This window comes from Trachymyrmex septentrionalis, unplaced genomic scaffold (genome assembly GCF_001594115.1).
Source record: "Trachymyrmex septentrionalis isolate Tsep2-gDNA-1 unplaced genomic scaffold, Tsep1.0 scaffold29, whole genome shotgun sequence".
Classification (NCBI taxonomy): Eukaryota; Metazoa; Arthropoda; class Insecta; order Hymenoptera; family Formicidae; genus Trachymyrmex; species Trachymyrmex septentrionalis.
Window position 1 is genome coordinate 1086910 of NW_017305451.1, and position 13505 is coordinate 1100414.

Sequence of the window (13505 nt, forward strand, 5' to 3'; positions counted from 1 at the left end):
AGATAAAGGAATAATGATGTTTTGTTCAAGGTATCCATCGCAGGTTTTCGTAGGCGACACGTTTTGTTATCTGTCGGGAATGACTTTCGCCGTTGTCGGTATCATAGGCCGCTTCAGCAAGACGACTTTATTGTTTTTTATTCCGCAAATAATCAATTTTCTGTATAGCATACCTCAGCTATTCCATCTTGTATCGTGTCCTAGGCATAGATTACCAAAGTGAGTTTCAGAAATAAAAAATAATTATGTTAGAAAATCTCAGATCGAAAGATCTACTCATAACATATGATTTTATTTGCAGATACAATGAAAAGATGAACAAATTGGAGCCTAGTAGAACGGTGTTCTACAAATCAGACCTTGGCACACTTGGTATAATAGTATAGTTTATTTTATTTAAAAAAAAACCATATGTATTGTTTAGAATTACATTTTATCTTATTAGGGAAGCTATCAATGTGGATATTTCGAAAATGTAAATTGATAAAATGGGAAGAAGACTCGGAAGGCTTTGTGACTTGCAATAATCTAACTTTGATTAATTTTATATTGATCAAGACTGGTCCATTGAGAGAACCAAAACTTACGTCCATTTTACTGATAATTCAGGTAATTTAAAAAAATGTATATTTAATAATTTAAAGTATATAACATTAATATTTTTCAGATTATCAGTAGTATGTTGGCATTTGTTATAAGATATCCTTTGGCTTCCATATTTTATGATGTTTAAATAAATATAAAAATGTTGAAATATATTACAGTTGTATAAAAGTCTTGAAATTATTATTATTAGCTTGTGATCACAATTCCTCTATTTTTTTCATAAAATATCAAAATTGTATTATAAATTTTAAGTCATCATTTTTTTAATGATTTTTAATGTCATAAATATAAATATTTATTTTATTAATATATTATTTTTTGTATATAAGATAGTAAGGAATAATAATAGAATAGCTTCTGTATAAGTTTCTATTATATAAACTTTGTACACAACTTGATTAAAAACAATTGCATAAAAAGATAATTTTTATCAAATTCCAATAATAGGGTATTTATAAAGTATTGTAAGTAAAAATAATATTGATAAATATTTCATTCGTTAAAAATTACAAGATTTGTAAATATCATAAAATTACTTAAATGATACACAACAAATTTTAATATTTGCATAAGCACATGATCTTACAAAGTAAAACTTGAGCAATTCTAAATAGTTATAAACTTCACTTGCTAACAAATACTTTAAAGCTTTGATAATCTACAATAACTGGTGCATTATATCACTAACTTTTTTTTGTAGATCAAATGCTAATAGATCCAATATATTAAAGTTAATTCTTAAAGTGTTGTATAAACTTAAAATTATATTGAAACTGTTTGAATATAAAATAATGCAATGCAATAAGAAAAATTACAGTTTTTGGGATACCCTGTATGTATATCGTGTTTAAGATTGATGTGCTAACATAAAATTTTAATTCTTTAATAATAGTGATTTTTTATTTTTAATTTCTTCATAATTTAAAACATGGAATTCGGAACAAATCGAGACGACGAACGAATGACGTCCATACCTAATCGATTCTTTATATTAAGTTGTGCTTTTGCAGCATCTCTCAAGCTGTATATGTGTGTCAATTCCATGAATGTACGACATAATACTAAAGCCTTGTCAAATAATCTTACTGCTTCCTCTATGTTTCCTCTGAAAAAAAACATAGATTTAGAATATTTTCAAATGTCTTTAGTTTCTTTAAATAATACATAGTATAAGTCACATATATGATTGTAGTTGGCATTTTGAAAATTTCAATATATAATAATTATTAGAAACCATACATACCTTTGTACTTCGATACTTCCTAATGATTCATATGCAAGCTCGCATTTCTCATCCAATTCTAACGCTTTGTGTATGTATTCCACAGTTTTATCAACATTCCCGTTCCATTGTAATTGCAGTAAGCCTCTATGCACATAAACAGTTGCATTGTCCGGGTCTTGCTCTAATGCTTTAGCATAATAAGTATCAGCCTTTTCAAACTGTTGAGTTTCAGACATCATCTATAATAATTGAAAATTCCACTAATGAAAACAAAATGTGTACAACACAATGATAACAATTTATAACTCACTTTTCCAATATTTATTTTTCTTAAGAAATATTATAAATAGTTGTACGTACCTGAGCATACGATATATAACAATATATACATTCAGGAGGATTTGGATACTTTTCCAAAGCTCTCTCAAAGTCTTTCACAGCCACTTCGGCTAATCCTATATCTCTATTGAACACTGCAAAACGATAATCCGTGTAACATTTTTGCGCATATGCTATGCCGAAATTTGGATTGTATTCAACAGCCTTTTCAAAATCGCGTTTAGCTTCATCTATTCTGCCCATGAGCAAATTTACCTGAAATGACAAAAAATAGTATTATTATGTTATTTTATAATCTTGATTTTGCATTAATCGCAAGTCCATTGCAAGTTTGTTAATTAAAAAATTGACATTTCAGACTGGCTGTTGCAATAAATTTGCAATTGATTTGCGATTAATATAGACCCAGGACAATATATATATATATATATATATATATAAAAAGAGAGAGAGAGAGAGAGAGAGAGATAAATGTGTTGAATTATAACATATGTAATACCTGTCCTCTATGATGATAGATATCACTGTAGCTTGAATTTATACTAATGGCTAATTCAAAGTCCTTGAAAGTCATATCTGGATTATCAAGTTGCATGTATAAGGCCGCTCTTTTTATCAGGGCATTTATCCTCACATCATTGGATGCATCTTTGCTGTTCAATATATTTTCAAAATCTTTGATTGTAGCATCATGCTCGCCCAAAAGTAAGTAAAATGTAGCTCGTAATAATAATACTTCTAATCTAGATGAAGGTAACGTATCAAATTCGGGATTTTTAATGATTTCCGTGCATAGCGGTATTATATCGTCGTACTCCATATTTTTTACCGCCTGCAATGGTTTCTTGAAAAATCTGATAACAAGTATTACATTTTTTTTTAAATTAACACCACAATTATCAGAAATAGTTTTCTACTTACTCTGGAATATTTTCTGGATGTTCAAGTCTAGAAAATACTGGATCCTTGGGAAAAGATATAATGTATGTTTTGATAAAATGCTTACTTGGCATTACAAATTTTTTATTTGCCAAATTTTCTTGGGCATGTTGTCTCCCTAAAAATAATTTTTATTTTCAATAACTAAACTTCTCTATTCCTATTTCTAATTCTACAAAAGTTTGAGCAGAATTTTATTTAATACCAAGTACTTTTTTAATGTATGTAACTTACCGAGCTTTTCCAAAACCTTATCTGCCGTTGAGAGGGAAGTTTGATTAGAAAATCCTTCATAAATACACGCAGTAGTCACATCCTCCAAGGCGGCTTCCAAGTCTCCTGTTTGCTCCAAAGCACGTGCCCGACGTAACAAAGCTTTGGCATATTTTGGATTTAGTTCTAACGCTTTCGTACAGTCTGCCTTTACAGCACTATATTTTTTCTGTAAATTATAATTACAATTGTATAAACAGTGAAACTTATATAAATTTTAACAATGAATTGAAGTAAAATTTTCACATCATGTTTATTGTTACTATTAATTTTATTACCAATTGCTCATACGCAGCTGCTCTATTTTGATAAAAAGTTGCAAGGTCCTCTATGTTTTCTGTTGGACAAATGTCGATTGCTTTATTATACCGAGCAATAGCTTCATCATATTTTCCAGTTTTGAACTCTATATTTCCTGCATTCTTATACTTCTGTGCCTTTTGTAAAAGAGTCTAAAACAAAAGAATTTACTTGGATCAGTCATGAAAGTACTTTCTTCTTTTTTTACGTTAATTCAAAAATATATATAATGCCACTATATAATAATAGGTACTATGATTTTATTAAAGTTCTGACAAATGGATAAACATATATTGAGAAAGTCTCGATTGATCAAGAAAGTCCATTTATCATGTGTAAACTATACATTACATTATAATCTTATTACCATAAGGTTCAATAAAGCTTGCAGACAATACTGTTTACTGAAAATTATCACTCATAACAATATGTCATTTTGACATATTAATGATATAATTCTAGCTGTTAACAATACATGGATAGTACATAAATTTATCATTCTGTTTCTTAGGAACTAAGAAGCAGAACCAACAATGATGTTGATAAGTGTAAGATATCCTTTTTTTTTTTTAAATTTCGGATAAATGGATTTTCGCAATCTTTCGGACGCTTCCAGATAAAGCAGGCGGTTTTAACCTCCGATTCAGCCGCGGGAGAAGGCACTTTGGGTGGGCAATCGCCGTCGATGGAGATTTGCTTGTCGGCGGGCGCGCCGTTCTCCTTGGCCGCGCCGCTCCTGAACTTGTCACGTTCCGGCTTGTCAACGTTATTGCTATTCCTGTTCCTGTAGTACATGTAGCCGAGGCCGAGGGCAACCGGTGCTCCGACCACCAAGGCGAGCTGCCATTTCGGCAGCGGGCTGCTGCCTGCCACGCCGCTCGAGGCGGTCATTTCTTCGATCAGGAATCGTTAGCCGCACACGAACGATCACGACGTGACACCCGGCTGACCCGGCACTACCGGGCACTACCGAGATCGCGATGAGGAGACTAGATCGTGAATCTCTCACCGACGTAAGAGACCGCGAACTGCGAGAACACGAGGGAACACGTGGTCCAAGCGACGATCATGCGGACGCCACTCCTCACTATCCCTCGAACTTGATCACGTTTACGTTGCGGACGTTGAAACGATCCTCTTGACCGTCCTCGTTCTCACTCGTCCTCCTTGATCTGCTTGATTCTCCTCAATCGTCTCGATCCTCCTCGGTGTTTCTCGGCACCAAGTGCACCGACGATTATCGCGATACACGGCGGTCGCGTGAACTTGAAAGATTCCTTACAATAGCGCCCCCTTAGTGGAAGAATCAACTTTAAAGAATAGCGACTTCGACTTCGACTTTAATTAGCTCACACTGCATATTAATTTATCGAGCAAATATTACTTTGTTACATTTTGTGGAAGACAGGTCTTTTTACGCCTCATGAATAGAATAATTAAATCTTACTCAATACATGGAAAGAAAGCGTCGCAATTAGAGATGACAGGTTATATTAAATAATAACATTAAAATAAAAAAACAAATATTAAATAAATAATAAAGCAAAATAAAATAAATACGTAAATAATAACACTAAAATCCTTTTTTTTTTTAAATCCTTTTTAAGATGCGCGCCGCGTTTTCCGCGCATGCGCGGAACCACGCCGGAAAGATGGCGGCAGTCTGTCAACAGCAGCTGCGTTCCTATGATTCCTACGTTTTATCGGCTGTCATGCCGTCGGGATCAAAGCTTGCGCGATATGAAAGCCCTTGCTCTCGTCCACACTAGTTTCCCGAGGAATGTTGAACGACTGAAGGTGTATTCGTAAATCGTTTTAACGGACGTAGGATCACTCGGATCTCGATTTGCTCGCGTTCGTCTCGGGACGTCGCTGTCTGATTCGGACAACGTTCGTCGTGATGGCCCTACAGGAGGACGAGAACACCTGGTAAGCCGTGATCGTGGTTTCTCTGTCTTGTCGAAAAATAAAATGTCTCCTTGAAAACGAGAACACCGAACTTTGCAATCGAACTTCGCCGCGATAACGTGCCAAATTTTTTTTCGATCGTATGACCCGTGACACGTTTTATAACGTGAAGCTCGTAAAACGGAGAACTACATTGTTGCATACATGTAGCATGCGACGAAGCGCAGTAGAAAATATTTTATTAACGGAACTATGCGACTTACGTAATATCATTTCGAATATTTTGCTAATTAACATGCTAATTAATGTGATACATTTGTATAGATTGTAGATGGAAATTTTTTAATAGATATAGTCAAGTTTGCTTGTTGTCTCAATTTATATAGCTTTAAATGCAAATAACAGTTTTTGTCATTTTTATTAACTTCATTATTAATTGTTATTTTAGGGTTTTGGAACTGGAAGCGGCATTACTGGATACAGAAGCACCGTCTGCTTCTGATATATATGCCATTTGTAAAGGTCAACCGGTCCCTGTAAATTTAAGACCAGATGTCTGGTTGGCTTGCCTTTATGTTACTGATCGAGGTGATCAATTTAGCCAGTTTAATGAAGTTTACGATTTACCAGAACAAAATATAATTCGTGATGACTGTCAACAGTTGGTTGGTGAGTAAGTGAAAAGCTACATATGTAGTCTCATTTATATTTATTAACAACTACTATTAAACATTACAGCAAAACTTGGAAATGATGATGAAGATAAAGTTTCTGTAGTTTCGGATCTTGAATCTATACTAACGTTTTATTGTAAAAGTAAATGTAAACAATATGAAAAAGGAAATGGATGGCTAGAATTATTAGGTCCTTTAATAGCTTTAAAATTACCACGTGCTGCAACTTATAATCTCTTTGAAGCAATAAGAGATAACTATATTCCAAGGTAAAAGATAATTACTTTTATCTTTTTGTTACTTAAATATTTTTTATTGATGTTAATGTAAAATTGATTATTTAATCGCAAATTTTGTAATATGTTTACTATTCTTTTTAGAGGTGAAACATATAGCTCAGTCTTGAGATTACTGCTTCTCTATCATGAGCCAGAACTGTGCTCCTTCTTGGACACGAAGAGGATATCACCTGATCAATATACGAAAGTATGGATGAATACCCTTTTCGCCGGTGTCTGTTCATTACCAGCTGTTTGTACAATGTGGGATCTGTACTTTATGCAAGCTGATCCATTTTTCATGCTGTTCCTCTCACTAATTATGGTTATAAATGCTAGGTAAATATTAATTAAATTAATTTAGGCATCGTATATTTGTTATTACGTTGTTTAAAGTAATTCTCATCTTTATAGAGAGCAAATATTGAACATGAAGGACGAAGACAAGCAAAGTATAATAGATGCAATAGCAGTAATGCCCTGTGCTTTGGAAGCAGAGGATGTAACCGATTTCTGTTCGTTGGCACAGTATTACGCAATGAAAACACCAACATCTTTTAAACAAGACTTGTATTCCGTACTGTTTGGTGAAAGTTCTGAAGAAAAGCTAATTTCTCACGCACTATGTTTACCCGTATCGGCACAAGAATTAGTAGAGAATGCTATCGAAACTCCATCTTTACCTAATAGCACTGTTGAAGCTGTTAGATTCTTTCTCGTGGATTGTAGACCTGCCGAACAATACAACGCAGGCCATTTGCCAACGGCATTTCATCTTGATTGCAACTTGGTAAGTTATCAATAAAATAAAAATAAAAAATAATGTTTTAAATATGTATTAAGTTTACATAGTTTAAAATTTATTAAAATTATAATTTTTATATATTGCTTTATATATAAATTTTGATAGAAAGGAAAGATCAAACACATATTTCTATCTTTAGATGTTACAAGAACCCGCTGCGTTTGCTACAGCGGTACAAGGCTTACTACAAGCTCAGCGTCAAGCATTAGCTGTTGGTTCACAGGCTGGTGGAGAACATCTTTGCTTTCTGGGAAGCGGTAGACAAGAGGAAGATCGCTACACGCATATGGTAGTAGCATCCTTTTTACAAAAACATACACATTACGTGAGCATGGTTACTTCTGGATATCAAGGTATTTATTTTCTATTTTTTAATATATTTTGACGAAGATAAATTATATTTTTTTCATATAATTGTGATTTTGTTTTCAGCCATTCATGAATACTTCGGCGATGAAGTGGTATCAAGTCTTGTTGATCATAATTCACAATATTGTCTAGTATGTAATGCTAATATGTTAGAAGAAAATTCGAACGAAGCAAGCCCTGTTAAAGTTAAAAATAATAATTCTGATCTTTTGGGCAAGATCGGATTAGCCATGAAGTTAAAGAGTCAGGAAGTAAAAGGAAAGCTATTCGATTATATTGTTAATCCTACAGCAAATGGTAATAGTAATACAGAAAAAAGAGATAGTAAAGACTTGGACTACATTAGACGGCAAAGAAAGACCGCGCCTGTGTTTAGTATAGATGATGATCAAGAGATAGGTAATTGAATTCTAATTATTCTTATGTAATCGTTAACTGTTTTATAGATACTAATCTAATCTTTTTTAGATATGACAATGACTAATAATGAAAGTGAAGAGCCTATCGAAGTAGTATCAATACAACAATGGATGAAAGATCCCAAGTTATTACATTCCTTTAAATGCCAAGAAGTGAAAGTTAATGGCGATCTCTGTGATAGGTGAGAGGTGTTTATAAGAAAAAGGGATTTTCTTTCGTATATGTAAAGTCATTCATGTGTGTATATTGTTTTCTGTTTTAGTCAACTATTGGTTACCGATAGTCATCTTATAGTACTGCGAGAAATCCCGGAACGAAAGGGCGCCGCGCACGTAATTGTAAAACGTCCCTTAACGAGTATCGTCAAAATAACGTCGAGAAAGCGGCACGCCGATCTAATAACTTTTAAATATGGTACGACGCAATATAACGACACAGTTATTTCTGATATGGATAAGTTTCTTATACCTAACGCGAGTGAAGCGACTAAATTGATCACGCAACAGATCATGAGACAATTAAATACGTCAGACTAATATTATGGGCACGTATTTTATAGAATAATTTCAAGCTAATGTACAGATGTTATCAAGTTCAATTTGATGAACAGTTTTCTTAAAACATTTTATCTTATAAACAAGTTATTCATATTATTTATTGAAATAATTATTCATTTACTTTTTGTATATAAAATATAGTCATTTAAATCAGAGTTTTTCAATATATCATATTCTTTAAGTGTGCCGCGATAATTAAAAAAAAAATAAAAAATAAAAAAAGCGAAAAATTTATAGATATTCAATTTTAGAAATAAATTTATAGGTATTCAAATTTATAAATAATGAATGAATTTAGAAATGAAACAATGAAATGAAAAGTAAAAACTATGTTAGCAATATCTGATAAAAGATCTATGCTGAGCATTAAAACGTATGCGCGTAATGATACATCTCGAGAAATTATTTAATATGTCGTAAATAGAAAAAGATTGAAAAGCGCTGATTTAAATAAATATAGAAATATATACACTGGATATGTGTACAATAGAATTAACAAAAACGTATAAATTTGAAATATTAAGTAGAAATATTTCTAATGTTACTTTCTCTTATCTCAATCAATTGAATCTCAATTTAGTTGTATTGAGGATAACAGATAAATTTATGTTCATGTAACTTATATTAAGTCAACCGGGTGACGTTTCATCATTTAGATACACAACTTTTTTAAATATCACGATGATATGACTGACCTAAAAACTAATGCGTTCAACTTTGTAAATCACGTTTATACATAATCATTGTTAGCCATACAAAAATACATTAGAGTTTTAATAGAAATATCCAAAGGCCTTCAAACCTTTATTTTATAATAGTTTGCATAAAATTTTCGCAGTGCTAACGTTAGTTAAGATTATTTGATTAGACCAAGATTCTGTAGAAAAAAAAATGCTAAAAATTAACAAAAAGTTAAAGAAAAAAGCTAAGTTGATGCTAATACATATGTGCCTCATTATTAATCATTTTTTTGGTTGTGTTTATGTATAAAAGAAATAAGTATTCAAGCAAAAATATTTATCTACTTTAATTGGCAACTGGCTCTAACATGATTTTAATACATTTACTATGTGTTTGTATGCATTTGCATTTTGTAGATTGCCATATTGCAATATGTTTTCATAGGAAGAAGTTTATTTACAAATTACGTAAGTGGATATGTACAGGTGCAATATTTGTAAACAAACAGTACTTTTCACACTATCTGTTCCTTCAAATTTTTCAATCATTTTAGCTATTCTACATTATAGAAAAAATAGAAAATATTTATTATAGAAAACATAGAAGAAAATAAGCTTATACTACCAATCAAATTTTTGCAATAATAAAATATAAAATATATTTCCTATTTCTTTGCAAAACGTGCTTACATAAAATTATATTTTTTTATAGCCTTGGTAGCAAAACGAAATATGGATGAAATAAAATTTCTATGGACATAAGATATTTTCAAGGAAATAAAATTTTAAGATTTTATTTCAGGAATATTTCTTTTAGATCTACGATTTATTTGTGTAATAAGTCGTAGTAATTAATATTGCACATTACTTGCCACGTTATAATCTATAAAAATTTCGATAATTTGTTAATAAATATAAATTTCTTGTAGTTGTGTAATATATGATAACTTGAATATACAAATTTTTTTTACGTTTACATATAAATACACATAAATCAGTTAAATTAATTGAAATAAAAAACAATTTGAATATCTAATATAATCATAAGATTTATTAGAAATCCAGAAAAATGTAAATATATGTGTTGTTGACAATATTATCATACTGATAATTGTGTGCAACATATATATATAATTTTTAAATTGTAAGTAATATACACCATAGGTGTGTATGTGATAAAACTTTTTAATATATGTGCTTCCGAACGAATGATTGTGAAGATAAAAAATGTATATAGGTTACACATTTTAGAAACAGCAATAGAAAATTAACTTTTAAGAAATTAAATATATTGAAATTTTCAAAAACTCCCAAATACATGTTTATAGATGTGTATATAAAAAGGCCATGTAATATAATATAGAAATAATATATATAATAAAAAGTTAACAGTAATACTTGAATACTTTATACACTAACCTTTCATCGAATTAAACCTGTATATTGAAAACTTATTGATGGTATCAACGTTATGAATCATTTAGTATAATTTGTAGACATATTGAGATGTGTGAGAGATTACACACACACACATGTATTTTTCTTGTACAGATTAGAGAACATTGTGAATAATATTAGTCAATTTAAAGATTAATGTCATATCATTACTGATATGCTATTATCAACATTATATTTAGCGTTGATTTGTATGTGTAAGATACGCTTATAATAATTTACTGTTTCACTCCAATTACCTCTTATCCCTACTCTACCAAAGATAAATTATTAAAAAAAATATTCAAGAAAATGATGCTGGTTTTTCACATAACATAAAAAAATTTTGGAATTATATTGAAAAATTCTTCGCTCAGATTTTCTTTAATTTTGCAACGACGAAAGTTGTACTCAAAGCAACATCGTGAAATCCGGTTTACAGATAAAAAAAAATTGTTGACTGGTTCTACAAGTTAAATGGTATTCACACATTTTTAATTATATTCTATCATTTTGGAGCAATAAATACATCTTCGCGCGCGAGATTCAGATAAATATATACAGTAATAGAATTCACGCGTTACGAGAGCAGAGCATGGCGTAGCGTGTACATGTTTATACACATACACGTGCGCAAAGTGTGTTGATATATAGTGGTATCAATCAGTATCCGGCCTTTGCCAGTGTGCGCTGACGTGCGTACAAAAAACTACGGAAGGAATGACTGTCAAACATGATGTACCGAAATTGTTCAAGCTGAAACAGCTGAGAAAAGTCAAAGTATGGGAGGAATAAACTGGAGTGAATTATTTCCAGGAAGGTGGAGTCCTGTTATTTTCATCTCCTACATAGCTCTCTTTATAAATCAAGGTACGTTGATCACATGTTCTGCAAACAATTTTCATCCTTCTTATTAAACTTAAGCAACAAAATACATAAATTTGATTAATTAAATGTAAGTCGTCATGAAAATATGATATCAAAATGCAACAATCTACTGCAGGTATTCTTGTAACATGGTCTCAAAGAAGCGGCCGCTACGAATATAATATTGTGGCAGTTGTGTTGATGACAGAAGTTCTAAAATTGGTCATATCTACAACACTTTACTGCAAAGAGTAAATAAAACAATTTACAATTTTTATACAGCTGACCAATGCAGGCCAACGTTCCTGCTATTAATATTAATTCATCTTAATTTTCAGCAATAGTATCCTAACGCTTCTCCAGGAGACAAAGAAAAACAAAAAAGGTGAGATTAAAAACAGAGATAAAGAAACTTATAAATATCAGAATGTGCTCAAGATTCAGTGTACTAAAGAAAACTTCTGCCTGTTTTCAGTGCTTCTACTATATATGATACCTGCGCTTCTGTACTGCCTGTACAACAATCTAGCATTTGTCAATTTGGCTAAGTTTGACCCCACGACTTATTACATTCTGTTGCAACTCCGCGTTGTACTTACGGGAATCATTTTCCAGGTATATCGATGACATTGGTATTCATAGTCGATTCTTGTATTTAAGCTGTCGTAAAATGATAAATCAGCATCTTGAGGCATTACTCAAGACTGTCTTGAAATATAAAGGACATATTTTGACTATTATTTTCTACATATACATAAAAGGACGACATTGAACGGATGACGTAATAATTTCTGATTTCTTCTAGGTCATTTTTAACAAAAAGTTATCCGCAACGCAATGGTTTTCCCTAGTGATCTTGACAGTCGGCTGTATGATAAAGCACTTTGATGCCCACGTCCTTGGCACAGAATTCCATGTAGATATTTTTCTACTTCTAATTCTTGTACAAGTGAGTCATTTATTATATTGATACCTGTATAAGTAGAGACCACGATTAAGTTTTCTGAAAAACTTGTCTTACAGACGACATGCTCCTGCTTGGCTGGTGTATATAACGAGTATTTACTGAAACGGCAGGGCGCGGATATTGACATTTTTATACAGAACGTATTTATGTATATCGACAGTATTTTCTGCAACATCGTAGTAATTGTCCTGTTAAGTGTATTCACGAACGACGTCAGCGAAACATTGAGTAACGTTGAGATCGGTACGTTTCTGCAACCGAAAGTAATTTTAATTATGTTAAACAATTCTCTCGTCGGGATAATAACGAGCTTCTTTCTAAAGACTTTAAATTCTATACTGAAGACCTTTGCCAGCGCGGTGGAACTAATTTTTACAGCGATGCTTTGTTGGATTTTGTTTAGTATACCCGTTAGCACGAACACCATCGTTTCTATAGCTATGGTGAGTGTCGCTGTGATTTTATATTCGAGAAATCCTGTACAGAACGCTCAACCCAAAGAGGTAGCGGAAAGTGGGAAGCTTTTAGTGTAAACGACAGTATTAAATTTTATTTTCTAAATGACAAATTGTCGCAACTAAATTGTAAAACAAAGCGCATGTTATCAAGCTGTTGCAAATATTTTATTGTACGACGATAAGATTATGTGATAATAATAAGGTTGTTAATTTAAGATATTGACTGAACGCTTGTGAAGAAAAGTATCAATTTCTTTTAACAGGTATCAATAGAAAATTAAGTAAATGATTTAACGAACAATAATAATTTTTGTTATCTATAGTAACAAGTCGTAAGAATCTTTATATTATAATATATTATTCTTTATATTATATATTTTCTTCAAAGTATTCGATCGTTTCTCTT

At 31.7% G+C, this 13505-nt stretch overlaps 4 protein-coding genes across 6 annotated transcripts in view; 3 read left to right on the forward strand and 1 right to left on the reverse strand.

Moving 5' to 3' along the window:
- The window catches only part of LOC108749421 (UDP-N-acetylglucosamine--dolichyl-phosphate N-acetylglucosaminephosphotransferase), a 5729-nt gene extending 4986 nt beyond the window's left edge, over positions 1–743 (forward strand). The window contains exons 4-7 of the mRNA XM_018488121.1: positions 31–219; positions 302–372; positions 446–609; positions 668–743. Of these exons, the coding sequence (XP_018343623.1) occupies positions 31–219; positions 302–372; positions 446–609; positions 668–733 (490 nt within the window). The 3' untranslated portion in view covers positions 734–743. The remainder of the gene's footprint in view (positions 1–30; positions 220–301; positions 373–445; positions 610–667) is intronic.
- Positions 125–5002, reverse strand: LOC108749420 (mitochondrial import receptor subunit TOM70-like). Of its 2 annotated transcripts, XM_018488119.1 has the most exons (9): positions 4319–5002; positions 3661–3834; positions 3344–3551; positions 3092–3227; positions 2670–3024; positions 2192–2425; positions 1850–2070; positions 1581–1711; positions 125–200 (listed from the first exon to the last, which is right to left on the reverse strand). In XM_018488119.1, exons 1-9 carry the CDS (start codon positions 4571–4573, stop codon positions 175–177), a joined length of 1740 nt encoding a protein of 579 aa, XP_018343621.1. In that variant the 5' UTR covers positions 4574–5002; the 3' UTR covers positions 125–174. The 2 variants fall into 2 exon arrangements, with proteins under 2 accessions (XP_018343621.1, XP_018343620.1); XM_018488118.1 differs by lacking the exon at positions 125–200 and having other exon boundaries at positions 1429–1711; positions 4319–4993.
- Positions 5003–5582: 580 nt separating this feature from the next.
- Positions 5583–8877, forward strand: LOC108749418 (TBC1 domain family member 23). 2 transcript variants are annotated; one of them, XM_018488116.1, is made up of 9 exons: positions 5583–5611; positions 6039–6259; positions 6329–6533; positions 6645–6881; positions 6957–7332; positions 7487–7700; positions 7780–8115; positions 8185–8317; positions 8399–8877. In XM_018488116.1, the coding sequence occupies exons 1-9, from the start codon at positions 5583–5585 to the stop codon at positions 8670–8672; spliced, it is 2025 nt and encodes a 674-aa protein (XP_018343618.1). In that variant the 3' UTR covers positions 8673–8877. The 2 variants fall into 2 exon arrangements, with proteins under 2 accessions (XP_018343618.1, XP_018343619.1); XM_018488117.1 differs by lacking the exon at positions 5583–5611 and having other exon boundaries at positions 6176–6263.
- Positions 8878–11285: 2408 nt separating this feature from the next.
- On the forward strand, positions 11286–13392 carry LOC108749341 (CMP-sialic acid transporter 2). The gene is made up of 6 exons (XM_018487958.1): positions 11286–11677; positions 11811–11925; positions 12013–12059; positions 12150–12289; positions 12480–12623; positions 12698–13392. The coding sequence occupies exons 1-6, from the start codon at positions 11590–11592 to the stop codon at positions 13172–13174; spliced, it is 1011 nt and encodes a 336-aa protein (XP_018343460.1). The 5' UTR covers positions 11286–11589; the 3' UTR covers positions 13175–13392.
- The last annotated feature ends 113 nt before the right edge of the window (positions 13393–13505 follow it).

What these genes read in the sequence shown, in the direction of transcription:
- LOC108749341 (XM_018487958.1), top strand. Translation starts at nt 11,590, where the DNA reads ATGGGAGGAATAAACTGGAGTGAATTATTTCCAGGAAGGTGGAGTCCT. An exon ending in GACAAAGAAAAACAAAAAAG is followed by an intron (nt 12,060 to 12,149) that starts GTGAGATTAAAA and finishes GCCTGTTTTCAG; the next exon opens with TGCTTCTACTATATATGATA. An exon ending in TACTTCTAATTCTTGTACAA is followed by an intron (nt 12,624 to 12,697) that starts GTGAGTCATTTA and finishes CTTGTCTTACAG; the next exon opens with ACGACATGCTCCTGCTTGGC.
- LOC108749420 (XM_018488118.1), bottom strand. Translation starts at nt 4,573, where the DNA reads ATGACCGCCTCGAGCGGCGTGGCAGGCAGCAGCCCGCTGCCGAAATGG. An exon ending in CTCCCGCGGCTGAATCGGAG is followed by an intron (nt 3,835 to 4,318) that starts GTTAAAACCGCC and finishes CTTTTGTTTTAG; the next exon opens with ACTCTTTTACAAAAGGCACA. An exon ending in TAAGGTTTTGGAAAAGCTCG is followed by an intron (nt 3,228 to 3,343) that starts GTAAGTTACATA and finishes AATTATTTTTAG; the next exon opens with GGAGACAACATGCCCAAGAA.
- LOC108749418 (XM_018488116.1), top strand. Translation starts at nt 5,583, where the DNA reads ATGGCCCTACAGGAGGACGAGAACACCTG. An exon ending in AGAGATAACTATATTCCAAG is followed by an intron (nt 6,534 to 6,644) that starts GTAAAAGATAAT and finishes TATTCTTTTTAG; the next exon opens with AGGTGAAACATATAGCTCAG. An exon ending in GGTTACTTCTGGATATCAAG is followed by an intron (nt 7,701 to 7,779) that starts GTATTTATTTTC and finishes TTTTGTTTTCAG; the next exon opens with CCATTCATGAATACTTCGGC.